Source organism: Phyllobates terribilis, unplaced genomic scaffold, assembly GCF_046119375.1.
Source record: "Phyllobates terribilis strain yellow unplaced genomic scaffold, ASM4611937v1 Scaffold_9__5_contigs__length_417890890, whole genome shotgun sequence".
Taxonomy (NCBI): Eukaryota; Metazoa; Chordata; class Amphibia; order Anura; family Dendrobatidae; genus Phyllobates; species Phyllobates terribilis.
This window is the reverse complement of record NW_027362769.1, coordinates 57,615,597-57,641,908: the sequence shown is the minus strand read 5'-3', so window position 1 is coordinate 57,641,908 and position 26,312 is coordinate 57,615,597. Positions and strand designations below refer to the sequence as shown.

Here is a 26,312-nt window from a genome sequence, read left to right as displayed (position 1 = left end):
TAAAAGGTCAGTGGCCATCAACACATCTGCCGGCCCAAGCACTGTGGTCCCCAGGAATTTGCCCGGGGGCCAGAGACAAGGTCATTGAGGGCCGTAAATGTCCCTGGGGCCTGAGGTTCCCCACTCCTGGTTTAGCTGATAGTTCGGCTGGCAGCTGACTCACCCGACTCTCCCGTACACGGCAGCGCTTGTTCTGCTGAGCACTCTCTAAGAGAGAGCTGCTGCCTGAGATCACTGGCGGTGGCTTATCGCTTGGAGAACAAGTGGATTGGCAGTCAAAAATTGGACATGCCGGATCCTTGTCTCTCTCAAGAATCATCTGTCAGGGGCTCCGTATTCACTAGACTGTCCAACAAAACCGTCCATATTGGTGGTTTGTCTGATGTGTATGGGGGTCTAAAAGGTTTAACGGAGATAGAAATAGAGCATATATGTCTAGTATATCCATTGTACACAGCATGACGTATGACAAATATCAAGACTAAAATAGTGTTCACTACTCACTATACAATTAATGAATTGCTAGATAAAAGATGAGGCACTTATGGAGGAAGAGGAAGACGAATTGCCCGTGCCAGCGCAGACCGAAGATGATGAACTGGGTAAGTGCAAGTAAGCATTTTGAAACAGTCAGTATGTAAGACTGATGTGTATTTGTATAAGTATGTGAGTTTGTGGACTACAGCAATGCTAGTTTCCAGAGTGCTTTGGTATTAATAGTAATATGGTGTTTGCTGTAAAATTGTGAGCCATGTAATGAATTACTAATACCAACCTTAAAGGCTATGTACACCTTCGCGCAGAATTTCTTTTTGTTTAATTGCTTCCAAAATGCAAAGTTAAGCAACTTTCTAAATAGTTTTCATTAAAAATGTTCTGCTACTGCAGAGTTTCTGTAAGTCCTTCATCGATCTAGTGCTCTGCAGAAAGTTACAGAGTGCTCAGAGCTCGTCCTCCCGGTTCTGATGGTTCTCCGATCCCCTTCAGTCTCTTAGATCGGCAACCTGTTTACACAGCAAGATAATCGTGAAACGAGAGTTTTTTATCTTGCAGTGTAAATGCAGCTTAAGCCCGGGCTTTGTCTTCTGTACTATGAAATGGATTCATATTTTAATGACATTTCCTATTCTCTGGATAACTAGTATTGTGTGTAAGGAAGGGAGTCATTATCAGGCAGATAGAACAAGTTTGTGAGACATGATTTGTGAGACATTTGCTGTCCCATCAGTATGTGCATAGACATAGACACCGGAAATCTGCATTTACACTGGAAGATAATCGTGAATGGGCGTTCTTAAAGACGTTTGTTTCACGATTATCCTGCAGTGTAAAAAGGTTACCGATCATCCTTATGAACGAGCGCCTTCATTGGGTGACATGATCTTTTGCGCAATTCATAAAATCATCCTCCTAAAGTTTTCTAAAGATGTGTGGGCCATAAAAGTAAATTGTCTAATTTTCTCCATCCTGTTGTAGTTCCATCCGGAAAGTCTTACACTGTGGCCATCATTAAACCTGATGCTGTTGCTCATGGAAAGGCCGATGAAATCATCATGAAGGTAAGGACGTTACACCATGTTTTGATGTGTCTGTCTATTATACAACATGAATATTTGTCATATTCTGTTGTCAGACACAATTTGTGCAGAAAACTAGAGTTCTTCACTGCCCACCGCTCCCTGATATTAGAATGATGGGGGAACAGTAATCTGCTTAACCTCTGTGAATGTTTACCTGGAGGTAGACAATTACCATATCGCATATTGCACTTTTCAGCTCCAAGAAGCCGGGTTTGAAATCTTGGCCAATGAAGAGAGAACTATGACGGAGTCTGAAGCCAGAGATTTTTATAAGCACAGAGCAGGAGAGGTAAGACAAGTTCTTGTCCAGCAAGTCATAAAGACTTTTATAAACCTACTGTTCACACCGTGCAGTAACTGAGGCAGTGACCAAAGCAAGTCCAACATAAACAGCTTTTATTCAGCAACTCACGGGTAAACAGAAAGTCCTCCGGTTCGCAGCCGGGCTAACATGAGTCCATAAACAACGGTTGCCGGGGACAACGGCCACGCCGGGGCCACTCAGAGCCTGACAGGTGCAGAGCCTTCCTAGGCGGTGGTTCAGCCACACTCAGTCCTGCTGAGCTTCCCTGCTGTGCTACTAGCAGGTTGCAACATAGAACAACACTAAACCTTAGTGAAGGAGTTTTAAAGGACCTGTGGCAAGAGCCACTGGAAAACCCGGGTTGGAGGGTGGAGGCCGCCCCACTGCCTCCTGTAGCCTCCTCCAAGAAATGAAGGCCCTGCCGGGTTTTACTTAATCTGCCTTAGCCAGGTAGTCTGACCATGTGATTGCTCACCTTCATTCCTGCATTGCAGCCGCAGCTGTGCCTGTGACTGCAATGCACTCCAATGGTTTTAATAGGTCTCTGTACACATTCTGGGGGATATATAACGTCCCTCGTATACGATCCCGGTCACTGCCTCACACTACACATATATTAGTGTTTGCAGACCACAACCGCTGTGATGTGTCGGGGACCTAGCTGCACTGCCTGCAAGGTGGGATTGACTCTTCATATGTGGCATGCGTGTTGGTTTGTGGTTTAGAAGTCTTATTATGACAGTAAGTACTGATGGCAGGATTGGCCAATTTAATGCCACCAACAAGTAGGAGTTTAAATGTTCACACAGATATAAGGAGCAGTCAGCGAGACATGGGAAGCTGAATGTGACTGCGTTGTAGGCCTTCTGATGGAAGCCCTGCCGTTGTATCACTGCTCTCAGCATTACTTGTCTTCTGCAGTTTTCCTGTGTGTATTACTCCCGTGCTGTGACCTGTATGCAGTGACATCATTATGTGATTGTTTGTACAGTGTTGCGATGTCACTGTGTGCATGGTGACATTTGTGTACATTATGCCTGTGCTCTAATATAACTGTGTGCATTATTACTGTACTATCACATCATTATCTTTATAAACCTGTACTGTACATTCAGAGTAGATAATCCATGTAATGTGACATTACTGTGTGCATTATCTCTACCATGACATCAGTATACACATAACCCACTAATGTAACATCATTGTGCACATGATTCATGTGCTATAACTTCATTGAGTTGTATTACTTTTTACTGTGGTATTAGCACTTTATTATCCCTGTGCTGTGATATCACTATGTGCACTATCCTTATATTCCTGATCACTTTTCACTATCCTTGTGTATTACTGAGAGACATATTGCACAGAGTGCAGTGTAATCATCATATGGTGGCTCAGTGGTTAGCACTGCAGCCTTGCAGCTCTGGGGTCCTGGTTTCAAATCCCACCAGGGACAACGTCTGCAAGGAGTTTGTATTTTCTCCCCATGTTTGCGTGGGTTTCCTCTGGGTTCTCCGTTTTTTTCAACACCCCAAACACATACTGATAGGGAATCTGGATTGTGAGCCCCAATGGGGACAGCGATGACAATATCTGTAAAGCACTGTAGAATATGATGGTGCTATATAAGTATGCATAATAAATAATCATACGCTTTTCCTTCCGAGATCGCACGGTTGTAGATTTCTATGGTGAAGGCCCCATTCTTGGTTTCACTATTGTGCACCATTGTTCTGTCTTATACCCCTAAACCTCATGTACATTATATTTTGTAGCCTTATCACTAGATTTATGTGATACTTTTTATCTGCCTAAGCTAATTTTTATTAAAGATTGTCAAGGTATTAAATAAATGTACATAGAAAAGAGAAATATCGTATCCCCAGACTTGCTAAGTAAGCTTTTTTGGATATCAACTATGTAGGCAAATTCACAGCTTAACTGCTTTACAAAATTTCTGTGATACTTGTACTATATGGGGCTGCTTTGAGAAATTAGAGATAAAAATCAAATCATTTTTCCTAAAATATTTAAATGAAATATAACTGTCTGCATTTTCTAGAATACATGAAAAATTAGTCTCTTTAAAGCACTTTATTATCACTAAAAATGATTGTACTTGTAAAATTCTTCTACTATTTCACGGATATTTGTTTGGACAGGAGAAGTTCCAGGAGCTGGTGCAGTTCATGTCCAGTGGTCCAAGTCATGTGCTCATTATTGCTAAATCAGGAGAAGAAGATGTGATCCCGACATGGAGAGAATTCATTGGTCCAACCGATGTGGAAGTTGCCAAGAAGGAAAAACCTGAAAGGTGAGCTGACGGTGAATATAATGGCGAGTACGACTCAATCAACTTGATATTTGAGCTGTTAAGGTATCGTCCTCCCTATCTGCGCCAGGTTCTATCACACATATCCTTAACACAACTTAGACTCAGTTAGTTAGGAAACACATTAAAGTACCTTTACTATGATGCAGTTTTATTTTTGTGCACACATTATATGATGATGCATGTAAATATTATTTATTTTGAAGTCTTTTTTAGCATCACATCAGTTATTTTGTTACTTTGTTACTGTGGGCGATTTTATTTATTAAATCTACATTATGAAAGCCTATTCTTCATAAACCTATAAGAGTGTAAAACGTGTGAAAATAAATAACTAAAAATAGTATATATATTTAAAAGTCGGATAAGTTAAAATATGTTGTTGCTCCTAGTTTGCGAGCTCAGTACGGCACTGAAGTTCTGTACAATGCAGTCCATGGAAGTAACGACAGAGAACAGGCCAGCAGGGAATTGGCTTTCTTTTTCCCAAGTTTTAAACTTCAGCAACAACACACAGAGGAATCAGCCTCCAAAACTCCAGAAAGGACCTTGGCATTGATCAGACCTGATGTTCTGAGAGACAGGAAAGGTAGGAATGTGGTACCTCGTCTTAAAAGTGCTGGAACACAAAGTAATAATACATTAGTAATTGCCATTATGATTAGGATTTTAACTCTTGGGTGGTAGATGTTTTCACCTTTTATTACATTTGAACTCTGTGAACAGTTTTAACTCGGGACTGAACCATTCTTTCTATTGGTGAGAAACACTTGACGTGGTAATTTCACATTAATCCCAAAATCTACCCCAACCGTTTTTTCTCAGATATTTGGTCTTTATTTATTACAGATTAAAGGCAGTTGATTAAATCTCTGGCATTGTAGAATATGCTGTTCTTAAACTATACTAATGTCTCTGGCAGGGGCGGACACAGACTGTAGTGGGCCCCTGTGCAAGAAATTTTTGGGGGCCCCCCTTGCCCTTCATAAGGCAACAAAGTTATGTAAACATAACCCCCCCATGTGCAGCTCACCCCCCCGTGCATCTCTCATCCCCCCGTGCATCTCTCACCCCCCCCCGTGCATCTCTCACCCCCCCGTGCATCTCTCACCCCCCCGTGCATCTCTCTCCCCCCCGTGCATCTCTCACCCCCCCCGTGCATCTCTCACCCCCCCCGTGCATCTCTCACCCCCCCCCCCGTGCATCTCTCACCCCCCCATGTGCATCTCTCACCCCCCCATGTGCATCTCTCATCCCCCCCCCATGTGCATCTCTCATCCCCCTCCCATGTGCATCTCTCATCCCCCTCCCATGTGCATCTCTCATCCCCCTCCCATGTGCATCTCTCATCCCCCCCATGTGCATCTCTCATCCCCCCCATGTGCATCTCTCATCCCCCCCATGTGCATCTCTCATCCCCCCCATGTGCATCTCTCATCCCCCCCCATGTGCATCTCTCATCCCCCCCATGTGCATCTCTCATCCCCCCCCATGTGCATCTCTCATCCCCCCCCATGTGCATCTCTCATCCCCCCCATGTGCATCTCTCATCCCCCCCATGTGCATCTCTCATCCATCCCATGTGCATCTCTCATCCCCCCCATGTGCATCTCTCACCCCCCCATGTGCATCTCTCACCCCCCCATGTGCATCTCTCACCCCCCCATGTGCATCTCTCACCCCCCCATGTGCATCTCTCACCCCCCCCCATGTGCATCTCTCATCCCCCCCCCATGTGCATCTCTCATCCCCCCCCCCATGTGCATCTCTCACCCCCCCCATGTGCATCTCTCACCCCCCCCCCCATGTGCATCTCTCACCCCCCCCATGTGCATCTCTGATTCCCCCCACTCCTGGTTAATTAATTGTATTTAAAAAAATAAAACTTGTTATACTTACCCCCATGCGATCCCTGCAGAATCCTGGCGCTCGTCCACGTCGCTGCCACCACGTTCTCCTGACGTTCGGCCATGTGACGGCGCCACATACATAGCCATCAGCTTTTGTTTTGGCCAAAAGATTTTTAAAGCCGCCACCACGATAAGGTAGACTCTTCTGGCCGGGCCCTACTCTAACCTATTAAAATTTTCTTAAAATATGCAATACTCTTTTTAGATATATGTTTATTTAGTTTTCTTTAAGGGAATGTGTCATATACATTTTTTTTTAAAATGACCAATAATACCACATACAGGGAATACCGCCACACCATGACCAGACCACATATTACCACAACATAGTGACCGAATAATACCACACAGAAGGGAGAAAAACTGCCACACCATGACCAGACCACATATTACCACCACATTACTAATATTACCACCACATTACTAATATTACCATAAGTGTCATTATACACGGGAGCTCTATACATGGTATGTATAATGTAAGTGTCCAGGTAATCTAGTGATCACCAGTGACATTATACACAGGAGCTCTGTATATAGTGTCAGTGTACAGGTAATACAGTGATCACCAGTGACATTATACACAGGAGCTCTGTATATAGTGTACAGGTAATACAGTGATCACCAGTGACATTATACACAGGAGCCCGGTACATAGTATATAGTGTAAGTGTACATGTAATACACTGACTCACTGGTGACGTCTCTAGGTGAAGTCCTTCAGCTACGCTTTTCTCCTTCATCCAGCACAGACCGCCATCACGTCTTCCAGCCAGGACTCATCTCTGCATAAAATAACACAGTTATCTAGAGCACATTCCCCAACTTCTACATTACGCAGCTGAATACAGACGTGCATCCACCATCAATATATGGTTAGTTATTATGCCACCTACCATTCCAAATATAAATTGTAATCCACCACGGTGCCCCCATTAACTGTAAATAGGCACTCAATATATAATTTAATTAGAACCTCTACTCTTTCCGCCAATTTGTTACCAGTTACACTCCTGCATCCGCAACGCCCCCTACTCTATGCTTCCTGCTCCCCGCATTCATTATTTACATGCACCCCCTGCCCCAATTCATTATATCATGTCCGTGCTCTCCCCACCCCATCATCATTTATCATTTACTCTCCCCCACCCCACATTCATTATGTGCAGCTCATTATCCCCCTACTCCCAATTCCCCCATGTGCAGCTCATTTTCTCCCAATTCCCCCATGTGCAGCTCTCATCCCCCCCATGTGCAGCTCTCACCCCTCCATGTGCAGCTCTCAAACCCCCCCATGTGCACATCTCTCACCACCCCCCATGTGCACATCTCTCACCACCCCCCATGTGCACATCTCTCATCCCCCTCCCCCACATGTGCCCCTCTCTCATCCCCCTCCCCCACATGTGCCCCTCTCTCATCCCCCCATGTGCATCTCTCATCCCCCCACGAGCACCTCTCTCACCCCCACATGTGCACCTCTCTCATTCCCCTCCCCCACATGTGCACCTCTCTCATCCCCCTCCCCCACATGTGCATCTCCCATTCCCCCCCCACACACGTGCATCTCCCATCCCCCCCCCACACACACATGTGCATCTCCCATTCCCCCCCCCACACACATGTGCATCTCCCATTCCCCCCCCCACACACACATGTGCATCTCCCATTTCCCCCCCACACATGTGCATCTCCCATTTCCCCCCCACACACATGTGCATCTCCCATTTCCCCCCCACACACATGTGCATCTCCCATTTCCCCCCCACACACATGTGCATCTCCCATTTCCCCCCCACACACATGTGCATCTCCCATTTCCCCCCCACACACATGTGCATCTCCCATTCCCCCCCACACACATGTGCATCTCCCATTCCCCCCCACACACATGTGCATCTCCCATTCCCCCCCACACACATGTGCATCTCCCAATTCCCCCCCACACACATGTGCATCTCCCAATCCCCCCCCCACACATGTGCATCTCCCAATCCCCCCCCACACATGTGCATCTCCTAATCCCCCCCCCCACACATGTGCATCTCCCAATTCCCCCCCCCCACACATGTGCATCTCCCATTCCCCCCCACACACATGTGCATCTCCCAATTCCCCCCCACACACATGTGCATCTCCCAATCCCCCCCCCACACATGTGCATCTCCCAATCCCCCCCCACACATGTGCATCTCCTAATCCCCCCCCCCACACATGTGCATCTCCCAATTCCCCCCCCCACACATGTGCATCTCCCAATTCCCCCCCCCCACACATGTGCATCTCCCAATCCCCCCCCCACACATGTGCATCTCCCAATTCCCCCCCCCCACACATGTGCATCTCCCAATTCCCCCCCCCACACATGTGCATCTCCCAATTCCCCCCCCCCCACACACATGTGCATCTCCCAATTCCCCCCCCCCCACACACATGTGCATCTCCCAATTCCCCCCCCCCACACACATGTGCATCTCCCAATTCCCCCCCCCCACACATGTGCATCTCCCAATCCCCCCCCCACACATGTGCATCTCCCAATCCCCCCCCCACACATGTGCATCTCCTAATCCCCCCCCCCACACATGTGCATCTCCCAATCCCCCCCCCCACACATGTGCATCTCCCATTCCCCCCCACACACATGTGCATCTCCCAATTCCCCCCCACACACATGTGCATCTCCCAATCCCCCCCCCACACATGTGCATCTCCCAATCCCCCCCCACACATGTGCATCTCCTAATCCCCCCCCCCCACACATGTGCATCTCCCAATTCCCCCCCCCCACACATGTGCATCTCCCAATTCCCCCCCCCCACACATGTGCATCTCCCAATCCCCCCCCCACACATGTGCATCTCCCAATTCCCCCCCCCCACACATGTGCATCTCCCAATTCCCCCCCCCCACACATGTGCATCTCCCAATTCCCCCCCCCACACATGTGCATCTCCCAATTCCCCCCCCCCACACACATGTGCATCTCCCAATTCCCCCCCCCCCACACACATGTGCATCTCCCAATTCCCCCCCCCCACACACATGTGCATCTCCCAATTCCCCCCCCCCACACATGTGCATCTCCCAATTCCCCCCCCCCACACACATGTGCATCTCCCAATTCCCCCCACTCCTAGTTAATTGTATTTTTAAAAAAATAAAACTTGTTATACTTACCCCCATGCGATCCCTGCAGAATCCTGGCGCTCGTCCAAATCGCTGACACCAGGTTCTCCTGACTTCCGGCCATGTGACGGCACCGTCACATGACCGGAAGTCAGGGGAATCTTGAAGGCGCTGCCACGGCAGCGCAGCACAGCGCTGAGATGTCCCGGACCCGGCGCTTAGCATGGGGCCAGGGGCCCCATGAGGCGAGAGATGCATAAGAGGGGGGCCCCCAACGGGGCTCCGAGGGGGCCCCTACCGGCCGGGCCCCATACTGGAGTCAGGGCAGTCATGCCCTGATGGCGGCCCTGCTGAGGCTGGAGGGGCCCCCTCTCCCTCGGGGCCCCCGTTCAATGAACCGGCTGCACGGGCGGTAGTTCCGCCCCTGGTCTCTGGACTAACTGGTCAATTCTAGGTGTATAAGGGTGGAACCTATGTATACACTGTGTTCCAAATTATTATGCAAATAATATTTTCTCAGATTTTCCCAAATTACCTATATGAATTGCAGTCATTGTAATTTTCCAGTCAAATAACTATTAGAGTACAATTGAAAGGTTTTTGTACAAACTGCCTATGATAACAGTATATTTTTAAAAAAAGAAAAAACTCAAACTGCACTCAAAATGCACGTTCCAAATTATTATGCACAGCAGAGTTTTCAACCTTTTCATTTTAATAAAGAACAAAAAAATGGTCATTTTTGAAATTATAAGCATTAGCAGGTTATTACAAACTGAAATCAAACAGTTTTCAACTCAAAACTTTATTCTAGGTGATGTTACATTTGCACATAGGACCCCTTGTTCGAAAGGAGCTTCTGAACTCGCTCGTCCATTGAATTTGTCAGGTTTTGGATGGTTTCTGCTTCCAGTTGTTTTGCATGAGGACAGAATACCCTCCCAGAGCTGTTGCTTAGACGTGAGCTGCCTCCCACCATCATAGACACTCCTTTTGATGATGCTCCAGAGGTTCTCAATGGGGTTGAGGTCAGGGGAGCATGGGTGCCACACCATAAGTTTGTCCCCTTTTATGCCCATAGCAGCCAGAGATGCAGATGTGTTATGTGCAGCATGAGACGGGGCATTCTCGTTTATCCTGATCTCTCCGCTCCTGACCTTGGCTCTGAGTTCTGAACCTGTGCTGCCTGTCCTGACCTTGGACCATCTCATTACGCTGTTGTCTCGCCCACCTGTTTCCCGTACCAGAGTCTCTGACCTTCCGGTCTTCTGCTGCAGTCCCGGGGTCTGCCTTGGAGTAGTATGTGGTGTCTATCGGCGGCCCAGCCTATTCTCGCCATCATAGGCTCTAGTGAAGCCCCAGTAGACACGTAGTCACGCCCCTCCAGGGTAAGCCCAGACCCAGGCGCAGTGGGTGCACACCCACCAGCGTTACACTATTGACAATGGGATAAGGACGGAATTGATCAATGCCACCATTGGACGCTGGGGGGGATTCTGTAGTATTTAATGTACCTTCAATAAGTAAGTTACAGAACACTGGTGTCGCCAAGGACTCATTTACCAAAAAAATAGACTTTTTCTTTATGTCACTCATGTTCTCGATTTCCCATCTATCCATTTCATGCATTTTACTCTTTATGGGAAAAACTGAATGATGATTTAGTTTCATGTACGTCTGAGTATCAGACAGTTGGAGATTTATTTCCTTTACATAAGCTGACTTGTCCATCACCACAATAGATCCGCCTTCATCAGCCAATTTTTATCTAATATTGCCATCATCCAATATTGAGCGTAATGTGTCATGTTTATCTCTCCTCAAGTTCCCTTTCAAAGGTATGTTACTCCTCGTTATCTCATCCATAACCCCCCTTACATCCATTTCAGCAACTGTACGAAATTTTCAACTTTTCATCCTTAATCTCAAATTTTTTAATCGCAACATTGTGTTAGTTGATGTATCCCTTTCTGTGATCGTCTCTTTTTCTGCCATAAAATTAGTGTTTATATCTAATGTTGCGAAAGATTCTCCGCTGATCAAATTCAATCTCATAGGTGTTAAAGGAGTTGTCCACTAATAGGACAACCCCTTCTCAATCTGTATGTTTGCCCCCCGTCAGAATATAAACACATATACTCACCTCCCGTGTCGGCGTCGTTCCAGCGGTGTTGGCACTCGGGTTCATGTGAAATTGTTATGTCACATGAGCCCTGCACCCAAACTGCACCAGCTTAATCAAGAGGGAGAGCTGCCGCAATGCCTTCCCTTTGATTACTTATACGTCTGAATGCGAGGATAGTGACGCTGGCACAGATTGGGCGCAGTGCTCACATGACATAACAACCTCACATGAGCGCCAGGAACTCGAGTGCCGACACCACTGGGACAGCGCCGGCACAGGAGGTGAGTATAGGTGTTTTTATTTTAATGGGACAAACATTTCTATTGAGAAGGGGTTGTCCTAGTAATGGACACCTCCTTTAAGTGACCCGTGATAGGTGTTTTGCTAAGTGATGCAAATATTTAGTAAATTGCACTTACAATTGCATTTTAGTTGGAGGAAAAACTTTCCTGTCTTTACTATATTTCAGATGAGGTTCTGAAAAGTATTCGAGATGCCGGCTTCTCCATCGCGATGCAGAAAGAGATAATGTTGACTGAACAACAAGTTCACGAGTTTTACAAGGAGCATGTAGACCAAGAGTATTTTCTGGCCCTGAAGCAGCAGATGATGAGGTTTATTACTGTCTAACCCTCTTATACCACACATATTAATTTCCTATATTATATATGCTTGTATTCTTTTCATTTGTTCTTTTATCTTATTTGTCTCTCAGTGGTCCTGTCCTTGCCCTAGCACTTGTAAAGGATGATGCCATAAAACACTGGAGAAATTTGTTAGGCCCGGCTGATCTTACTGAAGCAATGAATGAAGCACCAGATAGGTTGGTAAAACATTTGGCTTAATATTCATTGTCGTGAAAGGTAACAGAGATGTCGTCTGTCTGACTTCAAAACATTGAGACTGCTGACAAACTTTGCAACCATTGACACAAATGATTGCTACATAGAATGACACTGTTAATAACATGATATTAATGATATTAGGAAATCTTTATTCATCTATTCCACAATAGGTTAGTATATGTTTAGCAAAGATTAACGTTCATTTTTTTTAACCCCTTATAGAAAATCTGTCTGCAGGTTTTCACTATGTAATCCGAGAGCCGCACAAAGGGGATCCTGATTCCAGCAATGTGTCACTTAATGATGTGTGCATTGTTGTGTAATTAAAAACAGTGTTTTATCAGCAAGAGATTATCACTAGAGGACTAGTTGTGTTGTGCCGTGTGGTCCTCCTGCTCTGTGTAACCCCTCCCCCACCACTGATTGGCAGCTTGCTGCCTATGTACAGTGTACACAGAAAGCTGCCAATCAGTGGATTGGGCGGGGTTGTACACAGCTCAGCATTCAGAGCACAGCTAGATCTGCAGCAAAGAAAACAGGGATTTTATCCCAACTGCTGCACCCAGTAAACTAAGTGATACATCAGTGGAATCAGAGTCTCTGTCTTTACTTCATGATGCTCTCAGGTATGGTCACAACAGCCTGGTGACAGATTCTCTTTAGCTACCTATGAAGCACATTTTTGTCATAGGTCTCTCGGGGTATATGAAACCGGCTCAGGAGCTGATCCTGTTTCATAAGCGGCAAATGCCGCCTGTGTTACATAGCCGGTATCTGACTGTAACTGCAGCGACTGAAGCTTGCTCTGATTGGTGAGGTTTAACCCTTTAAATCTTGCTGTCAATCCATTTTCTCCCTTCAAAAATTAAGAAATAAAAAAAAAGCATTCTTGACACTCCAGGCAGATTGGTATACTGATTACATTGGTTGCAGATGTCACAACCAGAATACTGAATGTGTCTACTGCAGACAGTCACTGTCCACAGCGTTATATGTGGCCCTGGACCAGTGATGCCATTGATTGCCTGCTTACATCACATGGTAAACGAGCTGTCACGTCTACAGCCAAAGTAAGGAAAAATCTGGGGTGGAAGATGAGTATACAGTCTACTTTTTCATTATTTTAGCTGTATTGCTACCTGTGAGCAACTTTTTAGATAACTTGGAAAACCCCTTAATCAAGACCTGGGACTGGTAAAATTACTAGACTTCTCATATTATACCACTTAAAATTGCAGAAGAATTCTTTTTATTTGAATACATTATACAAATAATATAACATCAGTTATTTATTGTGGTAAATATAATTCAATTTTTTTTAACGAGGAAGATAACGGAATACTTGAAATGCACAGATGTGTTGGTTCACCAGGACCTTGTTCACAGTGGTATTCTGTATCAAAAGAGTAAGAGGAGTGATGAAGATGTGCTTGGAGAGGGAACCAGCCAGAAAAAGCCACCATCAAAAAAGTGTACATTATATTTACCAAGACTTTTCAATCATCATAAATAATTGATCTTATACAACCCCTGGCAAAAATTATGGAATCACCAGGCTCGGAGGATGTTCATTCAGTTGTTTAATTTTGTTGAAAAAAAGCAGATCACAGACATGGCACAAAACTAAAGTCATTTCAAATGGCAACTTTAGGGCTTTAAGTAACACTAAAAGAAATCAAGATTAAAAATGTGGTACTCAGTAAGGGTATTTTTTTTTCAGACCAAGCAGAGGGAAAAATTATGGAATCACTCAATTCTGAGGGAAAAATTATGGAATCACCCTGTAAATTTTCATTTCCAAAACTAACTCCTGCATCAAATTAGATCTGCTCGTTAGTTTGCATCTAAAAAGGAGTGATCACACCTTGGAGAGCTGTTGCACCAAGTGGACTGACCTGAATCATAGCTCCAACACGAGAGATGTCAATTGAAACAAAGGAGATGATTATCAAACTCTTAAAAGAAGGTAAATCATCACGAAATGTTGCAAAAGATGTTGGTTGTTCACAGTCAGCTGTGTCTAAAATCTGGACCAAATACAAACAACATGGGAAGGTTGTTAAAGGCAAACATACTGGTAGACCAGGAAATGCACAACAAAACAAATGAGGAACGAATGGGAGGAAACTGGAGTCAATGTCTGTGACCGAACTGTAAGAAACCGCCTAAAGGAAATGGGATTTACATACAGAAAAGCTAAACAAAAGCCATCATTAACACCTAAACAGAAAAAAACAAGGTTACAATGGGCTAAGGAAAAGCAATAGTGGACTGTGGATGACTGGATGAAAGTCTTATTCAGTGATGAATCGCAAATCTGCATTGGGCAAGGTGATGATGCTGGAACTTTTGTTTGGTGCCGTTCCAATGAGAATTATAAAGATGACTGCATGAAGAGAACATGCAAATTTCCTCAGTCATTGATGATATGGGGCTGCATGTCAGGTAAAGGCACTGGGGAGATGGCTGTCATTACATCTTCAATAAATGCCCAAGTTTACATTGATATTTCGGACAGTTTTCTTATCCCATCAATTGAAAGGATGTTTGGGGATGATGACATCATTTTTCAAGATGATAATGCATCCTGCCATAGAGCAAAAACTGTGAAAACATTCCTTGAAAGAAGACAGATAAGGTCAATGTCATGACCTGCAATAGTCCAGAACTCAATCCAATTGAAAATCTTTGGTGGAAGTTGAAGAAAATGGTCCATGACAAGGCTCCAACCTGCAAAGCTGATCTGGCAACAGCAATCAGAGAAAGTTGGAGCCAGATTGATGAAGAGTACTGTTTGTCACTCATTAAGTCCATGCCTGAGAGACTTCAAGCTGTTATTAAAGCCAGAGGTGGTGCAACAAAATACTAGTGATGTATTGGAGTGTTCTTTTGTGTGTTTGTTTTTCATGATTCCAGAATTTTTTCCTCAGAATTGAGTCTGAAAAAAATACCCTTACTGAGTACTACATTTTTAATGTTGATTTCTTTTAGTGTTTCTTAAAGCCCTAAAGTTGCCATTTGAAATGACTTTAGTTTTGTGCCATGTCTGTGATCTGCTTTTTTTCAACAACATTAAACAACTGAATGAACATCCTCCGAGCCCGGTGATTCCATAAATTTTGCCAGGGGTTGTATTATTTGTATCATTTCTTCAAATAAAAAGCATTCTTCTGCAACATAATATGATTCCCCAGCTCAGTATGAGTACACAGATACCAAACATGTATAGTTTTAATTTATTTATTTAAGTAGTGAAAAAAATGTCAGAAATTTGTCCAAAAAATTTTTGCTTTTGTTGCCATTTTGCGAGACCCATAATGTTCTCATTTTTCGGGATCTAGGACTGTGTGATGGCTTATTTTTTTGCGCCCTTAACTTATGTTTTCACTGATGGATGCAATGTTTTGATTGTCTTTTATTGCCATGTTGCATCAAAAAACGTAATGACCAAAAGTTTGGACACACCTTCTCATTTAAAGATTTTTCTGTATTTTCATCACTATGAAAATTGTACATTCACACTGAAGGCATCAAAACTATGAATTAACACATGTGGAATTATATACTTAACAAAAAAGTGTGAAACAACTGAAAATATGTCTTATATTCTAGGTTCTTCAAAGTAGCCACCTTTTGCTTTGATGACTGCTTTGCACACTCTTGGCATTCTCTTGTTGAGCTTCAAGAGGTAGTCACCAGAAATGGTCTTCCAACAATCTTGAAGGAGTTCCCAGAGATGCTTAGCACTTGTTGGCCCTTTTGCCTTCACTCTGCGGTCCAGCTCACCCCAAACCATCTCGATTGGGTTCCGGTCTGGTGACTGTGGAGGCCAGGTCATCTGGCGTAGCACCCCATCACTCTCCTTCTTGGTCAAATAGCTCTTACACAACCTGGAGGTGTGTTTGGGGTCATTGTCCTGTTGAAAAATAAATGATGGTCCAAACCGGATGGAATAGCATGCCGCTGCAAGATGCTGTGGTACCCATGCTGGTTCAGTATACCTTCAATTTTGAATAAATCCCCAACAGTGTCACCAGCAAAGCACCCCCACACCATCACACCTCCTCCTCCATGCTTCACAGTGGGAACCAGGCATGTAGAGTCCATCCGTTCACCTTTTCTGCGTCGCACAAAGACACGGTGGTTGGAACCAAAGATCTCAAATTTGGATTCATCAGACCAAAGCACAGATTTCCACTGGTCTAATGTCCATTCCTTGTGTTCTTTAGCCCAAACAAGTCTCTTCTGCTTGTTGCCTGTCCTTAGCAGTGGTTTCCTAACAGCTATTTTACCATGAAGGCCTGTTGCACAGAGTCTCCTCTTAACAGTTGTTGAAGAGATGTGTCTGCTGCTAGAAATCTGTGTGGCATTGACTTGGTCTCTAATTTGAGCTGCTGTTAACCTGCGATTTCTGAGGCTGGTGACTCGGATAAACTTGTCCTCAGAAGCAGAGGTGACTCTTGGTCTTCCTTTCCTGGGGCGGTCCTCATGTGAGGCCGTTTCTTTGTAGCGCTTGATGGTTTTTGCAACTGCACTTGGGGACACTTTCAAAGTTTTCCCAATTTTTCGCGCTGACTGACCTTCATTTCTTAAAGTAATGATGGCCACTCATTTTTCTTCACTTAGCTGCTTTTTTCTTGCCATAATACAAATTCTAACAGTCTATTCAGTAGGACTATCAGCTGTGTATCCACCAGACTTCTGCACAACACAACTGATGGTCCCAACCCTATTTATAAGGCAAGAAATCCCACTTATTAAACCTGACAGGGCACACCTGTGAAGTGAAAACCATTTCCGGTGACTACCTCTTGAAGCTCATCAAGAGAATGCCAAGAGTGTGCAAAGCATGATCAAAGCAAAAGGTGGCTACTTTGAAGAACCAAGAATAAAAGACATATTTTCAGTTGTTTCACACTTTTTTGTTAAGTATATAATTCCACATGTGTTAATTCATAGTTTTGATGCCTTCAGTGTGAATGTACAATTTTCATAGTCATGAAAATACAGAAAAATCTTTAAATGAGAAGGTGTGTCCAAACTTTTGGTCGGTACTGTAGGTCTGGCGATCAGATTAATTTAATTTATATTTTGATAGAGTGGACATTTCTAAATGCAGCGATACTGATTATGTGTCTTTTTTATTTTTTTTTATTGTTTTTTAATGGGGCAAAAGGGGGGTGATTTGAACTTTTTTTCTTTTAATTTTTTTTTTAAATTTTAAAACTTTTTTTTTTTACTTTTTACTATATTCCGGGCCGGCATTCACAGGAGGATCATGATGACAGTGGGGTCTTCAGCAGGCCCCCGACTGACTTGACAACATATCGGTGCCCTGTGATCACTTGATGGGCGGGATCAATGTTTCGCTATCTGTGCGTGTTAAATAACACTGCCAGTGATTGACAGTGGCATTTAACTGGATCTCTGATCCATCCATGGCTGTTTGAGGCACTTTATGGCTTATTAAATCAGCCATCAAGTGCAGGGAAAGATGCGGGCTCAGCATGTGAGCCCGCATCAAAGGCAGGGACACAGCTGATGACGTAAAGATGTCATCAGTTGTGAAGGGATTGAAGAAGCACTCCTATCAAAGTTTTTACCCTCTTAAAGTATTGTAATCATCATATTATATAGCACTGTGTACTTACAATGGCTCATTTTGCCCTTCTACCCAGCTAATGCTTCTGTTTTCCATTAGGTCTATGGCATCACTTGATTAAAAACTGACTAACTGAATCCTTCTAAGCTCTATGTAGAAACAGGAGGTCAATTTTCCCTGTATGAGACTGACGTCACTACAAAAGTCAATGGCAGGGGCCAGGAGAGAGCAGCTGGGTCAGTTATTGAAGAGGGGAATGAGTTATACGGGAACAAGAGACTTCCTGCTTCTACATAGAGCAGAGAAATGAGAACAATTAGCTGGTGTAGCAATTCCAGGTAGGCTAGGGTTAAATCCTAGGTCTGTAGGCTTTGATTAGTGCACCTCGCTAGCTCTACATATAAACAGGCTAGGTGTTCATCTAAGTCAGTCTGCTGGGGAGGCTGACCAGACAGGAGGTGTCTTGAAGTTGAGGAAAGAAACAAGCCAGAATATCTCTGAGAAGCGTCTGCACAAGCCGTGTGCACCAAACTGCAAGTATCAGTGGTTTCTATGGACAATAGCAGTTTTGTTTGACCGAGATGGGGCCAGCTCAGTTGTGTATGAATAGCCATGGTCTGTTCTGTTTAGTTGGCGCCTGGACAAGGCTAGTGATTTATATTTATGAGTTTCTTTTGGAGCTGTGCAACCTGTGGAAAGCAGTGTAAACTGCACGTGTTTGGACCAAAACTGCATTACCTGTGTAAAGGCTACCTAAGGCCCAATGCCTACCAGAGAGAGTGAATGTCTACACTGGGTAGAAGGGCTAAATGAGCAATTGTAAATACACAGGGCTATATAATATGATGACTGCAATATATTAAGAGGATAAAAACTTTGATGGGAGGAGGAGTGTTTCTTTAACTTGGGCCTGATTCATCATTTGCGATTTATTGAAGTCACTTTTCTTTTTTTTTTGTCTTGTGGTACTCACTGAGGTTTTTATTCACCAAATTCTTCAAAATGGTGCACCTTGTTTATGAATTTGGTCCAAAACTGTTCTTTATTTTTGTCTTTTTCCATTTTTTTTGCGACTTTTTAGCACCAAAAGTGGCAAATCCTTTAAAAAGATGCAAAAATGCGCCAAATTGGAAACTCCTCCAAAAACTTTACTCCAGGGAGGCAAATGGAGTGAGATGCGCTAATAAAAGTGACATTTGGTAAAATTTCACAGATCTGTCTAAAAAATAAAAAGAATTAAAAAAGAAAGATAACTTAAAAAGTGATGCATAAGATATGCAACATCTGCAAAGAGTTTGTATGTTCTCCCCGTGTTTGCGGGGGTTTCCTCCCACACTCCAAAGACATACTGATAGGGAATCTAGATTGTGAGCCCCAATGGGGACAGTGATGATGATGTCTGGAAATTGCTGCAGAATTAAGGCACTATATAAGTGAGTAATATAAATAAAATAAATGGGCAATAAGGCGCAAATACTAAAGCCGTCAATAAAAGCATATTACATCAGGAAACTGGAGAAACAGCAATAATGAATAGGAGCTTTTGACTTCTGATTTAGGTTCTTTCTGGTCAGAGTTTTGCATCCGTAGTTATTTGTAAACCCAAATTAGATTTGGATACAGAATACAGCAGAGCTGCTGATTTTTTTCATTACACATTTTTCCCAGTGTAAATTCCACTTCTGATTTGTGAAAGTGACTTAATTCTACTACTTCATATATATATGTTTCTTTTCTTAGTTTTCGGGCTCGATTTACTCCCAAACAAACTACAGTCAACCAACTGCATGGAAGTTCAAGTCCAACTGAGGCGGAAAATGAGATTCACTTCTTTTTCCCTGTAGAGCAAACTTTAGCAACTATTAAACCAGACGCCCTGGAAGAACACAGAGGTAAGAGGCCGAAATCATACTAAAGTTTGTAACTAGAGATGAGTACATCCATCAGCAGAGGGTAGAGTTCCAGTCAAATTTCCTGAAATTCACGGTTTCATGCAAAAACAGTTTGAGATTACGGATTATGCAATAAAGGAAAGAAAAAAAAAGATCTCCATGTGTGAATCAGTCTCATATAACCACACATTCAACGTTTCGCCACTGATCTCCTGGGAAGGTTGTGCTATTGCAGGCACAACACTGGGGATAGCTTGAAAAGCTTCCACCCGGGCTGTTACACCAGTCGCCTGTTCCAAATGCTTCAGCCCCGAACCAAGAATTGAAACCCAGGAAAGGAGGGTAGCACAGGTGCTGCCGTGACGAGGAGAGGCCGGTTCCAGGTACAAAAGGATTCTTAGATTAAATTAAATTAGAATACCTACTACTTAGGTATTCTAATTTATTATCTAAGTAGTCTAAAAATTCCTTTTATACCTGGAATCGGCTTCTTCTATTTCACGGCACTGCCCACGTGATATCGCAACACTCCCATCTTAGAGTGTAAGCTCTTATGGTCAGATGGGTTTTCTCTCATTTTCCTAGAGATTGTAAGCTCTTCTGGTCAGAAGGGTTCTTTCTCTCTCATCCAGACCTTTTTTGAAAGCTGTTATAGTGTCTGCCATTACTACATCTTGTGGTCGGACATTCCTCAGTCTTACTGCTCTGACTGTAAAGAACCCCTTCCTAATTATCTGCCTGAATCGATTTTCTTCCACAGTAATGAATGTCCCGTGCTCCTTTTATAAGGTATTTCGAAGGAATAAATCATGTACCAGCAAATTCTTTTATGATGCTTACACTACCTGCTATTTCTGACTTTCACAAAAATTACTATTTAGGATTATGCCTATAAAAGAAAAATATCTATACACATCCCTGGAATGGAAAATAAAGGATATTTCACTTACAATCTTGATATGTCATAAAAACTTTTCCACAATCTAAAAGGATTCAGAGTCTAGATTTCTTCCACACTCATTACCCGCATCAGACCAAAAGGAGCAAGTTATAATCAGCTATATCTTTTCTAGTTATGAAAATCCCGAGGGGACGTGCACACACACACATATTTACTGCATTTTTTTTCTGCAGGCAAAACCTGCTCTCTTGGCAGTAAAAAAAAAACAGGTTTTGCTGCTTTTTGTCAGGTACAGGTGCATCTCACTAAATTAGAATATCATCAAAAAGTTAATTTATTTCAGTTCTTCAATACAAAAAGTGAAACTCATTATTATATAGAGTCATTACAAACAGAGTGATCTATTTCAAGTGTTTATTTCTGTTAATGTTGATAATTATGGCTTACATCCAATGAAAACACAAAAGTCATTATCTCAGTAAATTAAAATAATTAACAAAAAACACCTGCAAAGGCTTCCTAAGCATTTAAAAAGGTCCCTTAGTCTGTTTCAGTAGGCTCCACAATCATGGGGAAGACAGATGTCCAGAAGGCAGTCATTGACACACTCCACAAGGTCCCAGAGTTCCAATTTTCATTTGGAAATCAAGGTACATTTGTCTCTTGTGCATGCCGATAAAGTTTAGTGCATAAAGAAAAAAACAAGATTCAACCTCCTCAGGTTTTGGCAGCAAAACCTGATACCTGTGTGCATGAGATTTCTGAAAACTCATTGCCTTTGCTGGTACTGTAAAACACAGCTTAAAATTTGCATAAAAAAAAACGCTGAAAAAAAAATGCAGTAAAAATGCAATGTGTGAACATACCCTACAGTGGATTTTTCTGCACTAACACTGCATCTCTGCAAAAATGCAGAATACAAAATGTTTTGATCTGATTTAACTGTTTTGTTTCGTTTTTATGCATTCATTTTAATGGGTATAAAATGCCGCAAAAACGCTGGAGCATGCGAAAAAACACATTGACAGTTAAAATACGTAAGGAAAAAAAGCAGAACTTTCATGAGATTTCAGAAAATGTTGCTGGTACTGTAAAATGCAGCGTTTTTTCTGGATGAATAAATGATGCAAATACTCAAGTGTGCACAAGCCCTAAAGGGCTATTTCCATCTCAAACACTTCTAGCATATCTGCAGGAATGAACCTGGACCTATATCGAGAATACGGGTTCCTCGTTGCATCCAGGTGGAGAATTAACGGATTGGTGGATGTGTGTCTCCATTTACTTCCACAGCTCCTTTTGCCTAGACGGGTTTTATATTTAACATGTAATAAATAGGTTCTTCAGCTAAATAATATATATTTAGATGTGTATGAAATTTAATTATACACAACTTACTCCTATACATTCATTATCAAATATGCCCCAATGTCTTGCGGTCAGCCAGCCCTCTTCATACACAACTCTGGTCGTGTGTTGGCATAGGAAGCTTTTGTCTATGTTGAAGCAAAGCTGCTGTAATGGTGGAGAAATGGAGATGTGTCTTTGGTGAGACTCGAGTCTGTGGCTCTGTACTGACCTCCACAAACTGACCCCTTAGTATTTCAATTTTTCAAGACAATTTTTATTTTCCTGCAGATGAAATCATGGAAAGAATTCAAGCTGCTGGCTTTACCATCTCTCAAATAAAGGAGACTCAGTTAAGCAAAGACATGGCTGAAGAATTTTACAAAGAACACAAGGGAAAGATGTTTTTTGATCAACTCACCAACTATATGTGCAGGTGAGTTTATTCTGGGCATTTTATAGTCCACTGTCTACAAGGTGATGGATGGAGATCCAGACACTATGGGCATTTTATTTGTACAATGATCATTCTAGATCTGGATTTAAAAACCCTCTGTAGTAACTGATAATCCACCTAGGCATTCACTGCCAACCATTTTTATAAATAATGTGTATACACATACCGTATTTTTCAGACTATAAGACGCACCATACCATAAGACGCACCCCAAACTTTGGGGAGGAAAATAGGAAAAAATTATTTTGAATAAAATGGTGGTGAGTCTTATAGTCTGCTTTTACAGTAGCTTATCAGGGGGAGTGGCTGCGGTGCAGCGGGGTCCCAGGAGGCAGGGTCGCTGCTGCAGGAAGCTGGCAGCAGTGACATGAGTGGAGCAATGCTGCGGGCTGGAAGGAGGGGGTGTTCGGTGGTGCGAGGCTGTGGCGTGGCCCTGGCTTTCAGAAATTTGTTGGGAGTCCCCGCACTTCCCATCCTTTTCATTGCGGTGGACTTCGCGAAAATGGCCACAGGAGGCAGCACATAGGCAGATTGAGATCTCGGGTGCTGAGATCTCAATCTTTGCATGCGCCTGAATGCCAGAGGGAGCAGCGGTAGGTGAGTATATTAATACACTCATACTACACTACATGCACGTATACACACAATCTGCAATTTTTCAATATTTTATTCACATCATTACATATTTTTCTGTGTTTGATTTGCTTCCAGAGGTCCTTGCTTAATGATGATCCTCAGTAAAGAGAACGCAGTGCAGGAATGGCGGTCACTAATGGGTCCTACAGACCCAACTGAAGCGCATACATCATCTCCTGATTCCTTGAGAAGCTTGTTTGCAAAGAGCGTGCTGCAGAATGCCGTCCATGGATCCTCAAACCTAAATCATGCCACGGAAAAGATCAAATTCATATTTGGTGATATTGAGATGGAGAGCGCCAGTAACGGTAACATCACATCACCTTCTTATCAATATAATAATAACAGAAATCACAATTCCAAACTCCTAAATTCAGAATGCAATGTAATCTGCACATTGTAGACAAGCCTGTGACTTATACTTTTTCTGTACAGAGATGTCTTTTTTGAATGATGCTGCAGATGGTGTCCTGCAAAGTGAGGAGAACAGTGAAGATGCAACAGCAGATGGTAATGACATTTAGGACTTGCAATGCTTAATTTTCCACAACAACCATTGTATCTGTTAGGGCTCATTCAGACTCCAGTGATTTTTTCTTGTCAGTTTTTACCACCAGAGTTTGGTCAGTTTCATCAGTTTTTTTGGATGAAAAAAAGAGATGATGATTTCTCAAGCTTTTCCTATCAAACAGTCCCATAGACTTGAATTGGTGAGTTTGATCAGACACTTGGATCAATATCGGACAAGTCTTTGAGCTTTTGTGCCAACCACTCGATCCAAGGAAAAAAAAATCAAATATGTGAACTACCCCATAGACTATCACAGGTATACGTTCTATCCGTGAAAACATGGATAGCACCCATATGAGAAACTGATGTCTGAATGAGCCCTTAATAGAAGTAGGTATATGGGGTTGGAGTGACTGGTGGTTAAAAGGATTTTCCACTATAAGGAAAGTGGACCCCAAATGCTTTTATGTACCTAAAATAATAAACAGAGCAGGTACTTACTCTAGCCTGGTCCAACACTGGCTCCTCGCCATTGCTCGAGTCTTGTTGTTTTGGCTTCACTGGTAACGTCATGTCAACAGCAAGCATCACTGCTGCAGACAATCACTAAGGTCAGTGGTTGTGCAAATGTAGATGTGATGCGAGCTGTCGATGACACGTTACCACTGCAGCCAAAATAAAGAGTTGAGCAGCAGTTGGGAGCCAGTGCTGGATCCAGGGAGGGTGAGCATCTGCTCCCATTGTGGTCCACTTCCCTTAAATTTGAGAAACCCTTTGTGGACCGCATTGTTAAATTTAGGCTTGAGCTGCACCATGACTTTGGCCACAAAAGAAGTCACACAGCTAAGTTTGCTCTATCTAGCTGTTACATTGCAGTGTCATACAAGTAAATGGCATAACATTGTGATGCCTAGAGTACTGCGACCCCACAGTCATCTATATACAATATGATGACCTATAACGCCTATATATACAGTAGGAGGCCCCACACCTCCTCTATACACAGTATGAAGGCCTGGTAGCCCTTTAAATACAGTATGATGGCCATACAGGTCTCCTGAATACAGTATGATGGCACCACTGCTCCCTGTATAGAGTATTATGACCCCATAGTCCCTTTAATATAGCATGATGGCCACATAGCCCCCTATAAACAGTGTGATGCCCCCTATACACAGTTTAATGTCCCACATAACTCCCTCTATGCAGTATGATGGCATACATACAATTACTCTAGGGCCATGACTGGAGTATATTTGCGACAAATTTTGCAACTTTAAAAAAGTCACAAATAAAGAATCAGGTGAAAACATCTGGAAACATAATAATAATAATAATAATAATAATTATATTTATATAGCACCAACATATTCCGCAGTACTTTACAATTAGGAGGGGACATGTACAGACAGTAAAGACATTACGGAGTAACACGTAGCTCACCAGTTATAGGAGGAGTGAGGACCCTGCTCACAAGCTTACAGTCTATAAGGAAATAGGGGGACACAATAGGTAGAACGTGCTTGTATGGTCCAGCAATCATTATAATAAATAGGGATTATGATGTAAAGCTGCATGATCCGGTCATCAGCCACTATCTGTGTAAGTACAGTTACTAAGTACTATTGGGAGCATAGATGATGTGGAGACAGATAAACAGGAGGGACCAGATTCTGAGGAAAATGTATAAAGAGGGCACAGGGAAGAGTTAGATTAGTGAAGTGAGATGATATCTCTAGAGATGTGTTTTTAAAGCAGGCTTAAAAATGTAGGTATTAATCCGATTGTCTGGGGTAGCACATTCAAGAAAAAGGAGCAGCACGAGGGAAGTCTTAGAGACAGAAGTGGTAAACCCTAAACTACGCCAACAGTTGAGAACTAAAAAAATTATTAACAGATGAACATATAAAAAAGGGACTTTACACATTTTTTTTTAAATAGAAAGATGACAATGGCGCAAACAAAAAGGCTCAAAACACTAAAAACTGGACAAAAAAGAGCGCAAATGCGACAGTGAATTGTGCCCTTCAATTTATAATATTCTGTATACTCATCTGAAAATTATTCTTATTATGGACAGTGGCAACATTGACCTTATGGTCGCAACGTTTTGAAAATCTGATATCAGTTTTTAGGTGTAGATGTAATTTTAGCTAAAAAGACTCTGAATGAACTGCTGTCTCTGTCCAGGTGAAAACAAATAATCCAAAGAGAAATCTACTGTAATAAATTCAGTAAGGTCATATACCCCATAGAGCTGTGTGCCTGTACGCCGGCGAATGGATTCCTAATGGTTCTGTTTTACATGGTGTGCCGATATTTTCTTGCTGTTTGATTGATACATGAAATACTAAGCTGTCGTCTGTTTTATGCGCTAATTCCAAATAATTTTACTTGTGTTTTATTTACAGAAAGTAAAGCAGAACCGGCTCAAGAAAACAGCTAATTAAAAAAACAATTTACTTCCATTGCGATGGCTCTCAGCCCACTTTTTAATAAAAAATTGTAAAATACAGTTTATCACATTGTGTAATAAAGAGATGTTAACTTTTTTATGGTACAAACACATTATAAGTACTAAGGTTACACGGGAACTCTTGGTAGCACTACTGATTAATAATAACTAGAAAAATGTATTCTACTAGCAGTGTAATCTTATAGAATGTAGCTGTAATCACTGTAAATCAGTCGTGCTACAAATATTCTCCTTTTGGCCCAGGCCGAATTCTACATTATATTTTT

At 42.8% G+C, this 26,312-nt stretch overlaps 1 protein-coding gene across 1 annotated transcript in view; it reads left to right on the top strand.

Annotated features, from left to right (window-relative positions):
- Positions 1-26,090, top strand: part of LOC141161557 (thioredoxin domain-containing protein 6-like) — a 47,112-nt gene extending 21,022 nt beyond the window's left edge. Inside the window, exons 6-17 of the mRNA XM_073646515.1 lie at positions 527-602; positions 1,477-1,559; positions 1,777-1,869; positions 4,047-4,198; positions 4,609-4,805; positions 11,850-11,994; positions 12,096-12,203; positions 19,568-19,719; positions 22,259-22,403; positions 23,136-23,368; positions 23,496-23,570; positions 25,982-26,090. Coding sequence (XP_073502616.1) covers positions 527-602; positions 1,477-1,559; positions 1,777-1,869; positions 4,047-4,198; positions 4,609-4,805; positions 11,850-11,994; positions 12,096-12,203; positions 19,568-19,719; positions 22,259-22,403; positions 23,136-23,368; positions 23,496-23,570; positions 25,982-26,016 — 1,494 coding nt within the window. The 3' untranslated portion in view covers positions 26,017-26,090. The remainder of the gene's footprint in view (positions 1-526; positions 603-1,476; positions 1,560-1,776; positions 1,870-4,046; positions 4,199-4,608; positions 4,806-11,849; positions 11,995-12,095; positions 12,204-19,567; positions 19,720-22,258; positions 22,404-23,135; positions 23,369-23,495; positions 23,571-25,981) is intronic.
- The last annotated feature ends 222 nt before the right edge of the window (positions 26,091-26,312 follow it).